General features: G+C 31.0%; 1 protein-coding gene across 1 annotated transcript in view; it reads right to left on the bottom strand.

Annotated features, from left to right (window-relative positions):
• LOC148313636 (dopamine D2-like receptor) overlaps positions 1–20,924 on the bottom strand; it is a 487,962-nt gene that overhangs the window by 444,856 nt on the left and 22,182 nt on the right. The window contains exon 2 of the mRNA XM_088259723.1: positions 15,370–16,216. Within this exon, the coding sequence (XP_088115849.1) occupies positions 15,370–16,080 (711 nt within the window). The 5' untranslated portion in view covers positions 16,081–16,216. The remainder of the gene's footprint in view (positions 1–15,369; positions 16,217–20,924) is intronic.

The raw sequence follows: 20,924 nt of genomic DNA, 5'->3' as shown, positions 1-20,924 counted from the left end.
TTGAAGAAAAGGTATTATTAAATTATTCTTTTATATATACTTTTACAACATTTTGAGTGTGTCCAAATACTTGTTCACAAAATCTGGATTATCTCCAATTACAGGAGTTATTTTCATATTATTTTTTGACATCTCATCAAAAATGAAGAAGAATATGGAAGTCTGGGTATTTCTGGGTAATATAAGAGTTTCTGCATAGTAAAAAGCTTCTTTACATCTCACCAATAGATGTCTCTAGTGAAGTTTTAGTGATTCATGAACAAGGTTTCTAAATTGGTTCATATATATAGAACTTCCAAGAATTTGAGTAGTGTGGTTGTCAATAATGGGTAGAATTGGTGAATGTTACACGTGTGTAAAGTGATCACTTAAACCAGCCTATGACGGTCGTAAGCCCCGTAAATACCCAGACTTCCATATTTTTCTTCATCTTTGATGAGATGTCAAAAAATAATATACTTTTACAAAATAATTTTCAAATGGAGAAAATACATTCAGGTTTTACCTAAAAAGATCTGTTGCACAGTAAAAAGATGAATTAGTGGCTTGATATTCATTTTTAATTTATCAAACATTAAAAACAATCTCCTAAAAAATCAAGTTTTTTGATATATGACGTTGTTGAAAGGAGTGAAGAGCGATATGTGGCTTATGAAAATAATGGTGCTACTTCCTACATATCAATTGATTATTTATACTTAGTTCTGTAATATAAGCTGAACAAAGAATTGTCTACCCAGACACTTTACATACTTACAGTTATAACTCAATTCGGAATCACTAATGGTAGGAAAAGCTTTTGTCAATATTGGATATTAATAAGGCATCCCTTAGTCGAAGGAAGGTTGAAAAAGCGATTTCCTTGACGAATTATGTACTTATATGTATGTGTATCGTAGTATAGCGTTTTTTCTATTGGAAATGTAACATTTTTTTCGTTTTTATTTGTAATCTAGACCAGCGCTTCTGAAACAATGGGTCGCATATTATCGGGGGAACCAATCTTTACATCAGAAGATACCCGTAACGTATTTGAAAAGATGTATGGCAGAAATTTGCGTCTTAGGTTCAATTTTAAAAATTTTAGTCACCTTGAAAATGAATATCTATATTTTATGAAACTGACTTTTTTTTGGCATAAACAGATAATAATATGCATATCAGTTTCCTTTTTTGCAATTAATTATATTGACTTCACATCGGAGATTGTAATGTAAAGTATCATCTAATGAAAAACTTCAAATAATCAATAACTGTGTTCATTATACAGGTATGTCTTACATACCTGTTTTAGTTTTTTTTTTAATAATATTTTTTTTAAAAGAAAAGTGAAAAAATAAAATGAAAATATTCGATTCAAATGATTTATTATTCTTGAAAATGCTTTAAATTAGCAGCATGCACATACTAAAAATCTTTCTAGTGCAATGAGTTAAATCTTAGTTTATTGAGTTCATAACAGCCATCTATGATTTGATTTAGAAAGCTTCGACCAGCTTATGACAGATCGTAAGCTTTGTAAATGCCCAGACTTCCATATTCTTCTTCATCTTTATTGAGATTTTAAAAAGCAAAAAATAATTAAAAAATCAATGTAACAACGAAACGTTATTTTGATATAAAGATCTCAAGATGCCAAAATTCTTATTTCATAATCTAGCCACGTTATTTTGAGCAAATAAAAGAAATCCGGAAATTAATATCATAAGTATAAAATAATATTTTCCTCAGCAATCCTTATCTGGCAAGTCGGAAATTTACGGTGTGAGTCACCCATTTCTGATATATTTTATGATTTCCCATTTATCACGAGAGTTTGGTGTCACCCTGTACATTATTGTGAGCGATCGATGCTATGAATTTCTCCAACAAGGCAAATAACACAGGCTAGCTGTAAAAACATCAACACTTCAGTCTGATCGATGATCATAAATAATATCATCATCATCGCATACCCTCCGGGGTTTCCATATAATACCCACCCTTACTAATACGCAGATAATAATGCTGTTATCAAAATTCCCAATAAAATTGGCTGAGTTAGGTATAAAAATGTGTTGTAGTTTTACGAAGGCACAGAGTTTAATAGCTATTGTTAGAGGGTACTTACAATTGTAGAAAATATGATAAATATATGACAAAAAGTTAAGTAAAAGTGACTTGTCGCCAAGGCATGTGGAAGCAATGCACGGAAATGTATTTTCTTTGCTGTTCTAACGCATATATTACAGACTGTCTCTCTCGTGTCACCGTCTAGAGGAATGGAATGATTCTCATATCGCCATAATCCATAATGACGTGCAAATAAAGATTTGTATTTCAATATATGTACATGTCAAGTTGAAAGCCATTAAAATAATAATTTAAGAATTTTAGAATGCATTTTTACCGGTATTTGTTTTTCCATACAATAATATTTTTGAGTGTTGTTTATTTATCAGTCTACCTATGTAATAAATCAATACAAAAGTAATAAAATTTATCGTAGCATGATTATTTTTTATCGTTTTTTTTGTAATTAAGTGTTACTTGGTAAATACCACTGTTTCTTAAAATCTATTCAGACACGTGTTTCGATTGATTCCGCGTCATTTCCAAACACAGTTATTACAATAGATTTGAAGAAATAGTGGTATTTACTAAATAAAACACTTCGATAGATATTGCCAAAAAGTGACTGCCAAATTAATTAATGAAATTATTTTTTAAACGTCTAGAATTAGCTAGAAGTTTTAGACATATAAAAATGTTTATTTAACTTTTTAAGAGGTTTTTATATGTATGAGACGAAATTTGTTTGATGACTGAATTTTAAATCAACATTACAGGCTAAGCCTACAGGGCACAAAATATGTTGAGGATGAAAGACGTGATAAAAAACGAAAATCAAAGGAAAAGATATTTATTGAAACAATTTCAATGAATTTACTGAAAAATATAGCCTGATTTTTTTAGTACATTAATTATGACATCGGTTTTCGCCGGGTAAACTAATATCGAATATTCGAAAAAAAACATTATTTCTACTATTTGCGGTGGGCGTTAAAAAGCTGATTGAGTAGTGTGGTTGTCAATCAGGGGTTGAATTAGTAAATGTTACACTTGTGTAAAGTGATCACTTAAACCAGCCTATGGCGGTCGAAATGCCTAGACTAAATGCCCCGTAAATGTCTAGACTCCCATATTCTTCCTCATCTATGTTGAGGGTGTCAAAAAATTAAATGAAAAATAACTCCTATAATTGGATTTAATCCAGATTTGTGGACAAGTATTTGGACACACTCAAAATGTGTTAATAAGAAATGAGGAAATAATTTTAGCATTTACAAAGTTTTCATGGTCAGTCTCAACTCTACGTACACGTTATAAGTCTTGGCCGTATGTAAATGTATATTTACGTATATTATACATAAATAAGTTATGTTAAGCAACCCTCAGCCGCGTTTAACCGGACGGAGAGAATAAATAATCATAAACGGGAACATAACCTTTCCGTAATATTCCAAGGTATTCAGTCTTCATATTTTTCAGGTAGCAAAAGTAGCTAAGACTTAAGAATTTGAAATAAAAATTCTTGGCTGTGAACACTTCGAATAAGTGTAAGAAACAACATTTTGATTGTGTCTAAATACTTGTTCACATATCGCTCACTCCTTTCAAGAACGTCATAAATCAAAAAACTTGATTTTTCAGGAGAACGTTTTTAAAGTTTAAAAATAAAATACAATGTATTAAAAATAAATATCAAGCCACTTATTGAACTTCTTACTGTGCAACAGATCTTTTTAGTTAAAACCTGAAGGTTGTTTGTTCATTTGAAAAATATTTAGTATATTTAAAAAAAATAATTAAACAATACCTTTTCTTCAAAATGCAAAAACAACACTTTCTGCCTTGTAGCGGGTAAATATTCAGTTAAAAATATGCCTCTTTTGCTGGGATATACTACATTTTCTGGACATTCGGAAAACATGCACAACTAAAAATTTTCAATTTTCGATTTATGACGTTCTTGAAAGGTGTGGGCGATATCTGGATTATATTTTTTACTGATTCGGCATTAACTTTATGGAACGATATATATTTTTTTAAACTAAACATTTAATAATAACATTTAATGAATTTAATTTCATTACTCACGACTAGTTTTGAAAACAACAGATGCTTTCATCTACTGGTGAAAACATCTGTAATGAAATAAAATTCATGAAGTAGTGTTTAAAAAAAACTATATTATACAAGATATTAAAATTTATTAATTATTATTATATAAAAAAAATATTATATTGAAAATCTGTATTTAAATTCATTTAGTGGAGTTAAAAAAATCTGTATCATACAAGTGTTTTTAAAATCTGTATTATTTCCATGTAGGGGTTGTTTTTTGCATTATTTTATTATCGCGTATACTGTGTTACGAGTTTTGAAACATCTACATATATGAAGAAGTTTCAAAAATTTGAGTAGTGTGGTTTTCAATCGTGGGTAGGATTGGTGAATGTTACAGATTTGTACAATGATCACTTAACCGAGCCTATAACGGCCGTTAGCCCCGTAAATGACTGGTCTTCCATATTCTTCATCTATCAGCTAAGATGTCAAAAAAATAATGCAAAGTTTGAGAAAAATTGTAATTATTTTTTTACAGATAATTCATAAATTTAAGATCAACTGTCGTTGTGATCTTCTTATTCTTTCTTCTTATAGGTTCGAGTATCTGTCTGCTCCGTAATTCATTATATGTTGTGATCTGGATGCCAGATTATTGCCTTTATTTAAATATGTAACTTTGTTTATCCCTTATGAGGAGATACATGAATGTGGATTATTCGCAAAAACAGATTGGTGTGGCGTTCTATTATCTATTATATTATATATTTTAAGTGGAGAAACCCAATTTCGTGGACAAAGATACGGACACGCCCAAAATGTTGTGGACATATTCGCCACCCTGTAGTATCACAACGCCGATATTCCATGATTCATTGCCACTAAAAACTTGAAAATTATGGAATATAATTTACAAAATATGAATAAGGTCTGCCAAAGTAGAATATTTCAGTGGACCTTTGTATAATTACTATAAATTTATTATTAAGGAACCTTAATTTATTTCCTTAGAGAATAGAACGAGTTACCTTACTGAAAGACCCGGTTATATCTACATACCTTTACACACATACATATTACACTTATTCCAGACCCTCGAGGAAGTCAAAGGGAATGAAATATTGTAGTAGATAGGTACTACATCACAAATACATTAATGATTTTGTATTATTTATAAGGGTATTAATATTACCCTAAAACTTCTTTTATACTATATACACAGCGAGCAACGTTTCTCTCCCTGATTTTTATTCAATAGACCCTTAAAAAAATGCAAAAGGGTTTTCCTAACCTGTTTTATTTGGGTAAAACGGATCCAAAATCTGGAAAATTAAAATACGATTCAAACAACAACAAAAATTAAGACAGAATCTTTTGTGAACTGCAAAAAATATGTATCGAATAATACGGTTTAGAAATTATGATTTAATGACCGAAATGACAAATAAATATAAAAAAGTAGTCACATCTAGTTTTTCAAGAAAATATGATTTATATTCAATAAAAATCATACACCATATAAACTATACCAAATGATTTTGTAATTAATTTTACATTAATTATAATGCTTTTTTATATAAGAAATGGTGAGTCAAAAAGCTCAGGTTTGTGAACAGGGATTTGGACGCACCTGAAATATTGTGACTAAAATATAATATTTACTGAAACTTTGAAAATATTTAAAAGGTGAATTTATGACATCAAAATTATTAAACATTTCTGACCGTATTAATGTATTAATTTTTCGTTTGATAATGCCCTAACAAGGCGAAACAATTGTCACAGTATAATTTTTCATGTGTTTTTTGTTAATAAAATAAAACTTAGTAGACTCAAAAAATCTGTGTTTGATTTAAAATTAATACATAAATTAAAATGGAGTTCTACAAATTAAACGCCAAGTCAATAAATAATTTCTGACCGTTATACGCACCCAATGGTGCATAGGGTATGACATCGCATTGATGCAGTGTAATCTTGATCGTTACTTACATGAAGGCAAGTAAATCGCTCATGCGCTTCAGGAAGTCCAGGGTTATATTAAATAGATATTTAAATGTAAAATCACTTCTATTTATATTCACCTAACCCCCTGCTGAAACTTTTTAATAAGTGTGTCGCCTACTTTCAATTCTCCGGGTAACATTTATATTTCAAAGATTTATCTATCTTTAGATAAAATATTTTGAAATAGAGGATTTTCGCATTTTTTTATAATTTTTTTCAGTTGTAAAAACAAAACCACGAGACACAAACCGATGATGACGTCATCTTAATGTTTGACTTATCCCCGCTCTCTGATTGGCCAAAATGGGTCATAAGGCAAGTTCCATGAATATAGCGGAATTTGAAATACAACGCTGTTTTTAAGTATTTTTTAGCAGGGTTTTCAAGCATATAAATATTTTTAACAATAAAACCCACAATTGGCATTAGGATAGAGTATTTATTTTAAAATCTTATAAAATCGGATCTGGCGGATTTTGAAAGTAGGCGGCGCAATTAAAACGTGAATTCCTTTCATGAAAGAATAGATATTATTTTCACATACTCGTATTTTGAATAGAAAATCATTCATAAACAAGGTGAATATGGGTCAAACTATGAAGGTAAAATAATAACATAACACATAATTTATCCACGTATTCTGTCTCATATCTACTGAAAAACGTGAAATCTTATTTACGCGCTTTCAGGACCACCCTTTGCCCTCGAGAAGCAGACGAACTTATGATCCTAATAGAAAAGTAATGTAACAACATCTGGAATAATATATTATAAACAGAGGGTAGTATACATTTTAGTATCATTCAACCCCCTAAAATATTTCAGTTTATTCTTGTATTTTACGTTCTGTTAGTAAACAAAATAAAGTACAACCTTTCCTAAAAACATGGCATAGTTGCTCAGTAGTCCGTGAAAAGGATCATTGTTATTCAAGGCGCTACACTAAAATTTAAGGTGTTGTGGATAAAGGAAATCTCCTCCATATTTACATAGTGTTATTAATTTTAATTACATTTATATAAAAAAAAATGTTATTGAAATGAAAAAGTTTTTAATTTTTTAAGAACTTTCGCCATTTTGCAAGATGTTTTTCTATTTTTTTATTATTAAATACAAAAACAAGTATTTAAGTATTTCCTCAATGTTTTTCGCAGATACTCTGTGGCACATTTTGCAAACTTTATAAAATAACACAAGAACACTGTTTTTAACCACTTTTTTATTGATTCTTTTTTTCAACCAGTTTCGACAAGAACCTTCAGCCATCATCAGGGAAAAACATTGGATGAATCAGGTTGTAAAAAGTACTAGTAAAAAGTGGTTAAAAACAAAGTTTTATTTTATAAATTTCTAGTATTTACTCAAACTCGTTTTATATCATTTTTAATTAATGTTTTACTTAGTATTTACTTAGTACTTACTTAGTATTTTACATAGTAAATATCACTATTTCTTATAATTTACTATGATACGTGTTTTGATGCATTGGTTTTATTTCATTACTGTAATGGAGGAATCATATTGGTTTTATGGAACCATAAAAACAAAATAAATCCAATAAAAAAACTCCATGTTTTTTTTAATTGACATTGTTAAATCCAAAAAGTTAATAGATTTATATTATCCACTGACACTTCGTGATGGAATTGCATTTTTAATAAATTATTAGATTAAAACCAATATTTTTAGCTTTTCCACTTTTTTTATTTGACCAGCGACCGGGTTTCGTCGTTACCGACATCATCAGACTGGTCCAGTCTGATGATGTCGGTAACGACGAAACCCGGTCGCTGGTCAAATAAAAAAAGTGGAAAAGCTAAAAATATTGGTTTTAATCTAATAATATACCAAAAAGTTAAGTCTGTTTCAGTTTTGACAGTACATTATTTTTCATTTCATTCCTTCCAAAACTTTTGTTTTATTACTTAAATTATACCTTTTGGACCACAGTTGATCTGCTTTACTAGTAAAATAATATATCATATTTGTTTTATGTAATATTTACTTTGCTTTTCCCTTATTTTAAATTCATTTCAAGACATATTCTATGTTCAAAATCTGACCCTTGTCACTAATTATACTTGTCACACTTATAATTATTTAATAAGTTACGTAGAATTCACAATTATTTCGGCATTGATTGACTCGGCAGTCATTTTGCGTTCGAAATACTGTTTCATAATTGTTATTTTACTTGGTAAATACTACTATTTCTTAAAATCTATTGTGAAACGTTTTTTAATGCATTTCGCGTGATTTTTTTAACAAGGTTTAGTAATATTATTTTTTGACATCTCATCAAAGATGAAGAAGAATATGGAAGTCTGGGTATTTACGGGGCTGACGACCGTCATAGGCTGGTTTAAGTGATCACTTTACACACGTGTAACATTCACCAATTCTACCCATTATTGACAACCACACTACTCAAATTCATGGAAGTTCTATATATATGAACCAATAGAAACCTTGTTCTTGAATCACTAGAACTTTACTAAAGACATCTATTGGTGAAATGTTAAGAAGCTATTTATTAAGCAGAAACTCTTATATTAGTATGTGAGATCCGAATCCTGGATTATAATCACACACATGAGAAACGCCAAAAAATACCATTTTCATTTTTATTATTAAGCTTATAATTTGACCAGATAATTTATTTACAACATTTTGAGTGTGTCCAAACACTTGTTCACAAAATCTGGATTATCTCCAATTACAGGAATTATTTTCATTATTTTTTTTGACATCACATCAAAGATGAAGAAGAATATGGAAGTCTGGGCATTTACGGTTTAGTAATATTTAACAAGTGAGATTTTAATAAAAAATTTATAAATATTTATAACCACAAAGTGACTGCCGAATCAATTAATGAAACTTTTAATTACCCTGAAATTTTCGTTATTTTAATGTTATAAATACAATAGTATTTTATCAATTACCCTGGCATCTGTCACTCATTAAACAATTCACGAGGAAAGTTAATTCAATTAAGAAAAGGTTGTATTGTTTTTATTAGATCTAAACCCCAAGAGATTTATACAACTTCAATCAACAGCTTCCCTTAAAATATCCCATGGATTCTAGCTTCCGAATCGACACTGATTTTATTGCGAGACATTAATGTTTATCAAAATAATGCCCGTAATAATAAAGGTCATTCTCGTTCCATTTGATTACTTAAGTAATTAATTCAGGAGACATATTTTATCGCAAGAAATATAAGTCTGAAGTTCACTTAATAATGAATAAAGCAACATAATAAAACTAGCAAAGAACTTTATCGCCCATTTACAGATGGCAATAAAAAACATTTCATCATTTCACCGTAGCTACTGATTTCTTTATTACTTAATAAAGATCGATTTGTAACAAAAAACACATAATTGAAATCAAATATTTTTGACGATTTTAGCAGTACGATGACGTGCTTGCAACCGTTTAAACAAAATTAGCGTGTGAACGCGCTCATCTTTTTGCCTGTTTCTACCACCAATTTTAATAATTTAAAATATCTCTCAAATAAGAAAACTAACCAACCATCGCGCCGCTTCCCACTGGGTTAGGCAGATAGTTATACAAAATTAGCGTGTGAACGCGCTCATCTTAGTGTTTGTTTCTACCACCAATTTTAACAATTTCAAATATCTCTCAAATAAGATAACTAACTAACCATCACGGCGCTTCCCACTGGGGTAGGCAGAGAGAATAGAATGCCACACTTATCTGTCGTAGCACACAATCTTCGCCTCTTCCACATTTATACATATTCTCATACATACACGCCGATTATTCCTCCTCGTGTTCTGACCACTTCCAAGTATTTAAAATACTTGATCATGCCAAGTATTCCTCGGTCTTCCTTTGGTTCTATATCAACCACATTTCCCTCATAATTTTTTTTAACTATCCTTTCTTTACTCATTCGATTCACATGTCAAAACCATATAAATACACCATTCTTAACTTTGTCAATAACGCTTATCTCAGCCTTGCAATCTTTCCTAATTTCACAATTCAAACCTCTACGTATTATACACCGTTTTGCCACAAATTCATCTGAGGGATCGCATTATGACTGCATTCAGTCTATTTTCATCCTTCTTTGCCAACATCATGCTTCATTTCGATAAATAAGGATTAGAACCAGGACTCCGTTGTGTAATGCCAGTTTAGCTTTCACTGTTTAGCTTTTTTTGCCAGCTTAGTTTTATTTTAGTTCCCAAATTACAGGTATTTATATATAGTCAACCATTGGGTATTTTTGTTTCCAATTTTACGCGCATAGAAATTTCAAAGTCACCTTTCAATAATATGTCGTACATGTTATATGTTATATCCAGCATTCAGCTTATCGTACTTCCTGGAAAACTTGCACTTAAATCGTGTGTAATGTATGTAATAATTTCCATTCAGATTCCCACGAGGCGCCCACACATATATTTCTTGGAGTTCGTATGCTGAAATTTTTTTCCTTATTCCCCATCACGTTATTACAAATAAATACTAAAAATAACCCCATTTTTAGAATGAAAATAAAATTATACAAGCCCATGAAACAAATATTTACCCTAAAAATTTCTTAAAACATTTTATTGGTTCATATACGAGTATATATAGAACTTCGTATATATAGAACGTCAATCATATTTAACGTTTGAAAATTAGACGGCTGCAGTATACAAAAAAAATTAAGGCGGCGCAAAATTAATCATCCTAAACTGAGTTTACATTTAGACCTGAAGATGGGAGCATGGCTTCCGAAACTATGCTTCCATCTAGAGGTCTATAGGTCGTCATAATAAAATAAACTCAAGTAGCAAAAAAAGTTTTTTTCCAACATTTTGAGTGTGTCCAAATACTTGTTCACAAATCTGGATTATCTCCAATTATAGGAGTTATTTTTCATATTTAGGAGTTATAATTTGAGTAGTGTGGTTGTCAATAATGGGTAGAATTAGTGAATGCTATAAGTGTGTAAAGTGATCACTTAAACCAGCCTATGACGGCCGTCAACCCCGTAAATGCCCAGACTTCCATATTCTTCTTCATCTTAGATGAGATATCAAAAAATAACTTTATAAAATTTTTCAATACTGAACTCGCATTGGTATTAACTAAAAATAAATTCTTTGAAATATAAAAGACCATTTCGTATAAATTAATTTGTGTTCTAAGGTAGTTTAAAATAAAATTTAAATAATCACACATTTTACTAGAAATATAGATAAAATAATACTGTTGTTTTTAAAAGAAACATAATTCCAAAATTGTATTATGTATTGTATAATGATTTTAAACTGTATGATGAGCTGCCTGCGTGTATGAAGAATGAAAAGAGTCTGAATAAAATTATGTAAAAAATAAATGTTTTGTTTACGGTAAGAAGATGTAATGTAATTTATATTATTATTGACATCATGTAAGTTTACAATATTTTTGAATGCGTCCAAATACTTGATCACAAATCTGGATTATCTCCAATTAGGAGTTATTTTAGACATCACTTTTGACATCACAACAAAGATGAAAAAATGGATATCTGTTACTCTTTTTAAAAGCTTAAATGACAATTTAAAAATATCTTTTCTAGTGTGTCTTAAGTATGTGAATATAGTCAAGGATTCGGATCGCGCATACAAACGAAAGAGTTTTTTCTTAATAAAAGCTTTTCTCATCCCACCATAGATGTTTCAGTGACTTTCGCACACTGTGTTTCGATATTACCAATACATCTAGAAGTTTCAATAATTTGAGTAGTGTGGTTGTCAATCATGGGTAGAATTGGTGAAATTTACACGTCTGCAAAGTGATTACTTAAACCAGACTATGACGGTCGTAAGCCATGTAAATGCCCAGATTTCCATTTCCTTTTTCATCTACGTTAAGATGTCAGAAGAAAATATGTAAACTAAGTGTAAATAATAGTGTGGATGTAAAAATGTAAAAAAAGTATGTTGTTTATACTTAAAGTAAGGTTAACGTGTTCCAAAAGCTCGAAACAGACATGAACTGTGTTAGCACTTTTTCAAAAAATAACAAACTTTCCTTATTTTTAGCTTCGTGGTGTAGATTTTCGCCTTACATTTCACGTAACGTTACTAACCTACTTTTGAAATTTATTAGTCCTTACTATGTAAGTTTTTGGCCTTGGGCTTCTTAAAAAATGGATACTCGTATAACTCACTGTGCGTAAGAAGTTTCCAAGAAAAATATATCTTTATCAATTGAGCTGTTCCACCTCCAGGTATGAGGAGAGCTAGTACGAGGAATCCAATTTATTGAGTCACTCTGGTTTGAATTAGCTGAGAAACCTTCACGAGAAAGCCATTTGAATGGAGACTGTAAATCCATGAAACTTATTCCTTTATAAAAAAAAATCTAAGAGATTTTCCATGCTTGCTTTTTTAACAGGGAGAAAGAAAATTTACTCAGAATAACATGTATGTAAATGAAGCGTATATTTCTAAATTCAGCCAAATCCGCCCCAAATAAATTTCCATAGCGGACCATTTGAAATTCGGGAAATGTAACAGTAGGTGTATTTTAAAAATTATAATAATAATAAACACATTTTCGAAGCGTTTCGTAAATGTCAACACCCAATAAATATTCATAAGAGGTTTTTAGTGTTCGTATTCCGATTTCAGTAACATTTTTATTTATTTATACATAACATTTAAATAAATATAACAATATTATATGTGCTGAATAATAAAATTGTAAAAGAAACAACACTACATATTATTTTTTTGACATCTCATCAAAGATGAAGAAGAATATGGAAGTCTGGGCATTTACGGGGCTGACGACCATCATAGGCTGGTTTAAGTGATCACTTTACACACGTGTAACATTCACCAATTCTACCCATTATTGACAACCACACTACTCAAATTATAACTCCTAAATATAAAAAAATACTCCTATACTTGGAGATAATCCAGATTTGTGAACAAGTATTTGGGTACACTCAAAATGTTGGAAACAACACTTCTTTTACCACTTGAGTTTATTTTATTACGACGACCTATAGATCTCAAGATGGAAGCATAGTTTCGGAAGACATGCTCCCATCTTCAGGTCTTAATGTAAACTCAGTTTAGGATATTAATTTTGCGTCGCCTTAAATTTGTTTGTATACTGCAGCCGTCTAATTTACAAACGTCAAATATGATTGACGTACATTTGCAAAAATTTTAACATATTCCGAGAGGGTGATTAGTTTTGCGCCACCCTGTGTAATATTATAATATAAATATGAAAATAAAATAATATTACGGGACTTAAACTTGCTATATTCCTTTTCTCTCTTATATGTTAAAGGGTTTAGGTAAAGGGTGTTAATGTTTATCAGAAATGAACATATATCGGAAAGAAGTAAAGTTGGAAGTAATATCACGGCACTTTCATTAAAAATATAGGTTTCCATTAAGGCTAAATAAGTCCCTAAAGTTTGAATGGCGCAATTTCGATGTTATCGTAAAATGACCGTTAAACTGGTCGTCCGACCCCCTGAACTTCGTGTACCGAGCCCAAACTTACCGCGATACTAATAAAGATACAAGTTTAACGTTTTTCGCTGCTTTGTCGCACTCGTTCGCCGTCTTAGCGCCGCTTTCTCGAAACGCTCTAAGAAAAGCTTGATTTTCATAAATATTAAATTTTAATTAGCTCTAAACTCGGCGAAGGAAGACTTCGATGCCACATCGGAGCGCCCCCAAAGTCATTAGTAATTTTTAATGTAAAAGATCTTAACGAAAAAATTTCCGACTTTGTTTTCTGATGCCGGAATGAATTGCTTTTTTATTAGATTTTGGTGGACGACATCAAAGATTCATACTCTCCTTCGCGAATTTACCTAAGTTTATCGCCGAAAATGATACCCGAAATGTGTTTTTTATGTTTCCCATTTTCAACTTGTCAACTTCATTTACAACTCTAATTAAGCATATTTCTTAGTAATTACGATGAAAACAAAGTTAAGTTTGCTCGTAAAAATATTTTAATTTCTACGCGTTATGGCGATGATTATTCTCGTTGAAATTTGCGTTGTGTATTTTTATTTATGATTCTGTTTCGACTGAGATGAAAATCATTTTCGCGATAATATGTTTTATTACAAGAAACTTCCAACCATTACATAAGTGATAGCCATCTTTCTCAAGACTGTGATTCTATTCGGATATTTACGCGTTTACTACTTAGTATATATAACTTTTACCATACTTAGACATTTTTACTACTTTAACTTTCTGAATACTTGCATCGATTTTTGATTTAGAAGTGCCTACATTTTTATTGAAGTCCAGCAGTAAATATAAATTTATTTACATCCATGTGGTCAAAATGCTTATTTTCGTATATAATCAACGCCCAAAATAGGTAATAAAATGCATAAACCTTAAAATGCATTTTCTAATGTATTACAGTATAGAATAATATATTTTAATAAATCGTTTTTAAAAAAATATATAATATACTTATGACTACAAAAGTGTACTTATGATTTTCATTCTTATTTATTTTTAATAATAAAAATGTGTATAACACACAGGTATAAAGGCATCTTCAAGTTTGTACAATAATATACGAAATAACTCGTAAATATCTTTATTATTTTATTTATTGTATATAGTTTTTATTTTGTACACTTTTAGATGGGAAAAATATATTTGTATGAAGTCTAACGTTATCTTGAATTCAATCAACTAGTTTGAAAAACAAATCAACACTTATTTAATAGACATTTGATGGAACCACTTCACTTCTGTCAGCAGTAGTGATCGGACGTATAGTATAGTGATAGTTACAGATAGTGATAGTTTATTGCTGTATTAACTACCGTCTACATACTAACCTGCGCACGCCCGGACGGGCGACGCAAATTTCGTGCCCCAATATGGAGCCAATTATTAATAATATATGAAACGAAATCAACAAAATAACAACAGTGAAAGACTCGAAAATAAAAAATATACTGGAACAAAACTTAAAGGCGCTGGAGGAGCAAATCATAATAAAAAATATATATACCAAAACCAAATCATTAATAATACTTGAAGAATACTTAAACAGTAACAAGAGGACCTACTCACAAGTACTTACAACAAACAATAAAATACCTGTACCCTTAATAAAAACACGCAATAATTATAACCGGAAAAAAAACATAATTTCACAAGAAATCAAAGATAAAATGAATAAAAAATAAAAAATTGAATCGTTTTAAATGGAGAAAAAACTTACCAAGACATAAACAGCAAACGGCATGACCACCACCGCTACCAGGAGATCAGCGAGAGCGAGGCTAACGATGAAGTAGTTCGTGACGGTCTGGAGGGTTCTCTCTCTATACACACTTAGTATCACTAGCACATTACCGAACAAGGTCAAGAAAGGAAACAGCATAAGTATCAAGGCCCAATAGTTGTATTCTAGGAAGCCCCTACCGCCTCCCCCACTGGCACAGGGGTTTGAACCGTTAATGAAAGACCCGTTGAAACTGCAGTTAGTATACTCGAAAATATCACTTCGTATGGATAGAGTAGAATTTTCACCAAATGTTAAATTACTATTAAAATTGCTATAGAAATAGTCGCTGAAGTCTTCAACGAGCATAAGAAGATTGCTTTTAGTGTCGTTGACGGATCCGTTGCCGTACAAACTGGTTCCGTTCCCTAAAAATGATACGTTTTCATACGAAGCCTCTCTCTGCATCGCGACGCTGTCTTCAGTCGGCAGGTAGGTTTTTGAGGAAACCCGTTCTCGAGGGTAGGTCAACTGGATCCGGGTCTCTTCAGCCGTAGTGACGTTCCACGCTGAACGGGTGGGATCCAAAGAGCCACCGATTTCAAGGCGGTTGGCTTCGATCTTATCGCTCTCCTGAGTGGCCTGCCTTGGCCAATGTAGTGAGGAATTGTGGCGGATGAAAGGGTGCGGGGTGCTGTGCGGTATCATGGCTACGTCACGAAATATTACGTACACATGTTTATTTATCTTTCGGAGTGTATTCTGCTTCCAGATATTCAGTAAAGATAATAAATACTCTTACAGGCATCCTTTCCCGACAGTTCCCGAAAAGTGATGGGTCGACCTGAAATTGAAATAAAATCAGTATTACACAGAATTCCGGTTTATTTTTCAAGTCACAACAAAAATATATTACAAATATTAAAAATAATTTAAGAAGATTGGTAGCACTAATAAATATTAAATTATCTCGGTACTAACTTAAACTTATACTTATACATATTTTACAATACCTTTATGTAAAATGTAAGTGTATGTCTATTGTAGATAAAGATATTAAATTTTTTATTGATTTGGCAGCTTTGTAGAATAGCATGTTGATAACACCCCCCCCCCTTCCCTTAATTATACCCCCCTAAATATACCTGACTGATTATTTGCTTAGTTTTAGTGATCACATATTGATGAAAACTTCTGTAGTGTTCGAAACTATTCATGTGCAATAAAAAAAAATCAATTATTGGTTGAATACAAGTGTTTAATTTTTAATAATAGGGATATTTTGGTCCGAAATAAAATAAAATAAATTATGTTATAATAATAAATAATAAAAAACCTTATCCGCACCCCAATGGTGCATAGGGCACTGCGTCATATAAACGCAGTGTTATCTTGATCGTTTACACATGAAGGAAAGGTGATCAGCCCTCCGCTTCAAGTACCAGTCCAGGGTAATATTGAATAAATATTACAGTGAAAAAATCACTCATATTCATTCTTACCCCCCCTGGGAATCGAACCCGGGTCCTCCAGAACGGTAGCCGAGCGTGTTGACCATTACACTACGGAGGCGGACATTATGTTATAGATGTAACAAAAGAGACGAAATATTTTTTTTTACGAATAAGAGGTATGGAAGTTGTTTAATTGTGTAAAACATTATTTTTATTAAAACAATTTATCACTTAAGTATTATATTTGTTTTCAACCCCTATAATTTATATTGCTTATTGCATTTTAAGCTAATATGTACATGATTATACCGTTAAATTCTTATGTCTGATCTTGCATGTTGAATTCAACATTTCCATTAAACAAAACTCAATGTTATTTGAAACCACCCTTAACCAAACTTGAGTTCGTTAAACATTTGCATTAACGTCTGAAACCAAATACGCATAAATCTGTTCTCAATCATGAACGCGTCTTCAATCGGAACTTTGTTTATGTACAGGGTGGGTCCTAAGTAGAGTGATTTTGAAAAAAACGACTGACAACCAATAATGAAAAGACATTTAAAAAAATTAACCTGATATTTTTTTTAATTATTTTAGCGAGGTGATCCTACTTTATTTTTTAAAATAATTTATTTTAAAATTCTAGGATACCAATGGTTTATAGTGGTTACTCTTAAATTACTCTTTGTTTTAAGTAATCCGACTAGAAATGTAATGAAAAACGTGTTTTATTGAAAGATTTTGATTTTTGAAAGAAATGACTGACAATCAATTATGTAAAGACATAAAAAATAAAATTACCATAATTAATTTTTTGTAATTTTAGCGAGGTGATCCTACTTTATTTTTTTAAATAATTTGTCCTAAAATTCTAGGATACCAATGGTTTTTAGCGGTTTCTCTTAAATTACTCTTAACTTCAAGTAATCCGACTGGAAACGTAGTGAAAAACGTGTTTTATTTTTTTTTAAGTTTTTGCTTTATAAAACAGCTTAACCGTGAATATACTAAAACGTAAAAACATTTTAAAGCATGCATATTTGAACAATGCTTGTATTTAAATGGGTCTGTCTTGGATGTTTTTTTATTTGAATTTTAGTCACGTGCTCTTTTTAAGCTTTTTTTAAGTTTAAAAATAACTTTTCACTTTCGGCTCGAACAATGCTTGTGTTCAAATGGATTTTTCAGGAATAGTTTTCCAAAGTTAATTTTATTGTCATTCTTTCTTTAAATTTTTTTTAACGTTGAAAAAACTTCAGATCTTCTAATGAAAAATTATTATATTTAAATGAGTCTTTGCGGTATCATTTTCAATAGAATGATTTAAGTAACGTGCTTTTCATAAAACATTTTTTTAATATGTATAAAAAACATACATCCCGACGAGAACAAGTTTTAAATGGGTCTTTCAGGAATTATGTATTGGTATACAATAAAAAATTATGCATGCCTATACATTTTTCAAATAATTTACGTGGCGACTTTTCAGTTTTTCTTTTTCTATTATTTTAATTTTTTCAACTTTTTTTAATTAACCATGATTTTGTCTATTTGTAATCAAATTAAAATATTATATTGTTATTTCATTAATTGATTCTGCATTCACTTTGTGGTAATATATATATATATATATATATATCCGTATTTAAATGTGGTAATATACGTCCGCCTCCGTAGTGCAATGGTCAGCATACTCGGCTACCGTTTTGGAGGTCCCGGGTTCGATTCCCAGGGGGGTTTAATAAATATAAGTAATTTTTCACTCTTATATTTATTCAATATTACACTGGACTGGTACCTGAAGTGGAGGGCTGATCACCTTTCCTTCATGTGTAAACGATCGAGATAACAGTGCGTTTATATGAAGCAGTGCCCTATACACCATTGGGGTGCGGTAAGGGTTTTATTATTATTTATTCAAATTAAGTTTTACGTGGCAAATGCCACTATTTCTTAAAAGCTATTGTGACATACATATGTTTCAATGCATTCCGCATCATTTTAAAACACTTTTTGTAAAACTAGGTCTAAATTTTAAATAAAATAAATCGCTCAATTATTTCGTAGGATGACAAAAATTAATCATTAATTTCAATACCCCCGTTATTATTTTCCACGCTATATACGGGTATCTCTTTAGCGGCGTAAAATAAACATATGAAATACGCACAATATTGTAGTATTCGTATTTCATGTACAGATCATTTTCCGCTAAAATTTGGAAAGCCTTCCCGAACATTCACGAACACACCCAAACACTCACGAGCGGCCTAAAAGGAAACTCCTGTAAGATTTCTGACGTCAATATGAGACAAGGGTCTCAAACGGAAAGTTATTATCTCTGAAATAAGATTTATACTATATTGTGGGTATAACACAAGTTCAATGCCTCGTTTGTATTACGCATGAGACCGATCGTCTGTTTAATATTAATGCGAACAGAAACGGCGTGTTTCTGAAAAGTCTGGATTTCTGATAAAACTCCCGACTATAACAATATTTTTTCACTATACTCATCATACATAGATATATAACTTAACTTTTATTTCATAACTTTCAGTTTCACTTCGAAAAAAATCCCTCCCTTCTACTCCCTCTCTGACCTGACCACTTTCAGGTATCCGAAATACGTGATCATGCCAAGTTTTCCTCGGTCTTTCTCTGCTCTTATTTCCACTCACATTTGCCACATAAATTTGTTTGACTATTTACTGTATTCTTTCCCCATTCATTTGTTCCACATGCCTAAACCATCTCAACACATTTTTTTTTTTAATTATTGGATAATGCCTTGCATTCTTTCCTTATTTCACCATTCGAACATATATTTTTCTTATATCGCCGCCTTGCATGATGGCATTGTATTTTGCCGCACATTTGTCTGAACGATCACATTTTGATTACATTTCGTATTTTTTCATCCTTCTTTTGCTAACTGCGTGCGTTACTTACTAATGGCTCACCTATGATGTATTATAACTATAAAGAGATGTTTTATGTAATGTTTGTATGTATATCTAAAAATATAAAAATGCCCTTAATTCCCACCTTTATGTAACCAATAAAAATAATGTATTAAAATTAATTAAAAATAATTTTTAAATCAAAAATGATTTTGTCTCAATATATATTTTAGTAGCGGAAATGGCAAAATTACTGTCAGGAAAGTGACGACATGATTACACGACTACATCATTTTCTTTCTCAATATCAAGTAATTATTTTCACGAGACAACTTGATAATTAATTCGGGTCGTGATCAAGTATCGCACGTAGGTAGGGTAAGCGATACATTACTGGGCAGTTCAATCTTTATCAGATGTATCGCCACACTTTTAGTACTCCACAAACCAATTTATTTATAATTTGATTTTTACTAGCTGTAATCGGCCACGGGTGGTTGTGACAGAATCTGAGAAAATGGAAAATAAGAAAGCGGAAATAAAATTTTTCTAATGTTTCATTTGATAATGCTTGTGAAGTAATGAAATTATTGAACAACAATGCTTCTTTCTCCAATTACATTGCCTCATATTATATATTTTTTACTATTCTTTCTTCACTCATTTGTTCCACATGTCCAAACCATCTCAACACACATTTCTCAACTTTATCAATACTTTCATTAATTGATTTGGCAGTCACATTGTGGTGAAATCTATCCATTTTTAAATATTTTTTTACTTAGTTGAAGTAAAATATTAATTAAAAATTGATCGATAAACTTAGGCTTGCATTCTTTTTTTATTTCACCATTTAAACACCTATTATACATCGTTTTGCCACACATTCGTCTAAAAGATTGCACTTCGACTGCATTCAGTCTACTTTTATCCTTCTTTTACCAACTCCGTACTTCACTTTCATACACAAGGGTTGCTACCTGCACTCCGATATGTACTGCCAGTTTGGTTTTCACTGTTAGGCATTTGTTTGCTATAACTGATTCACTATTTCCCAGCATTCAATTTGCTTTCTATATCTGCATCAATCTGTTCATCTCTAGAAAACAGGCTTTCTAAATAAACGATATCATTTTTGACGACATCAGAAAAATTATCTAAGCGGATCTCTTTTTTATTGAACAATTAAATA

Source organism: Brachycentrus maculatus, unplaced genomic scaffold, assembly GCF_059751285.1.
Source record: "Brachycentrus maculatus isolate JH-2025_06_01 unplaced genomic scaffold, ASM5975128v1 h1tg000007l, whole genome shotgun sequence".
NCBI lineage: Eukaryota > Metazoa > Arthropoda > Insecta > Trichoptera > Brachycentridae > Brachycentrus > Brachycentrus maculatus.
Note: the sequence above shows the minus strand (reverse complement) of the source record. Positions and strands in the feature narration are given on the sequence as shown.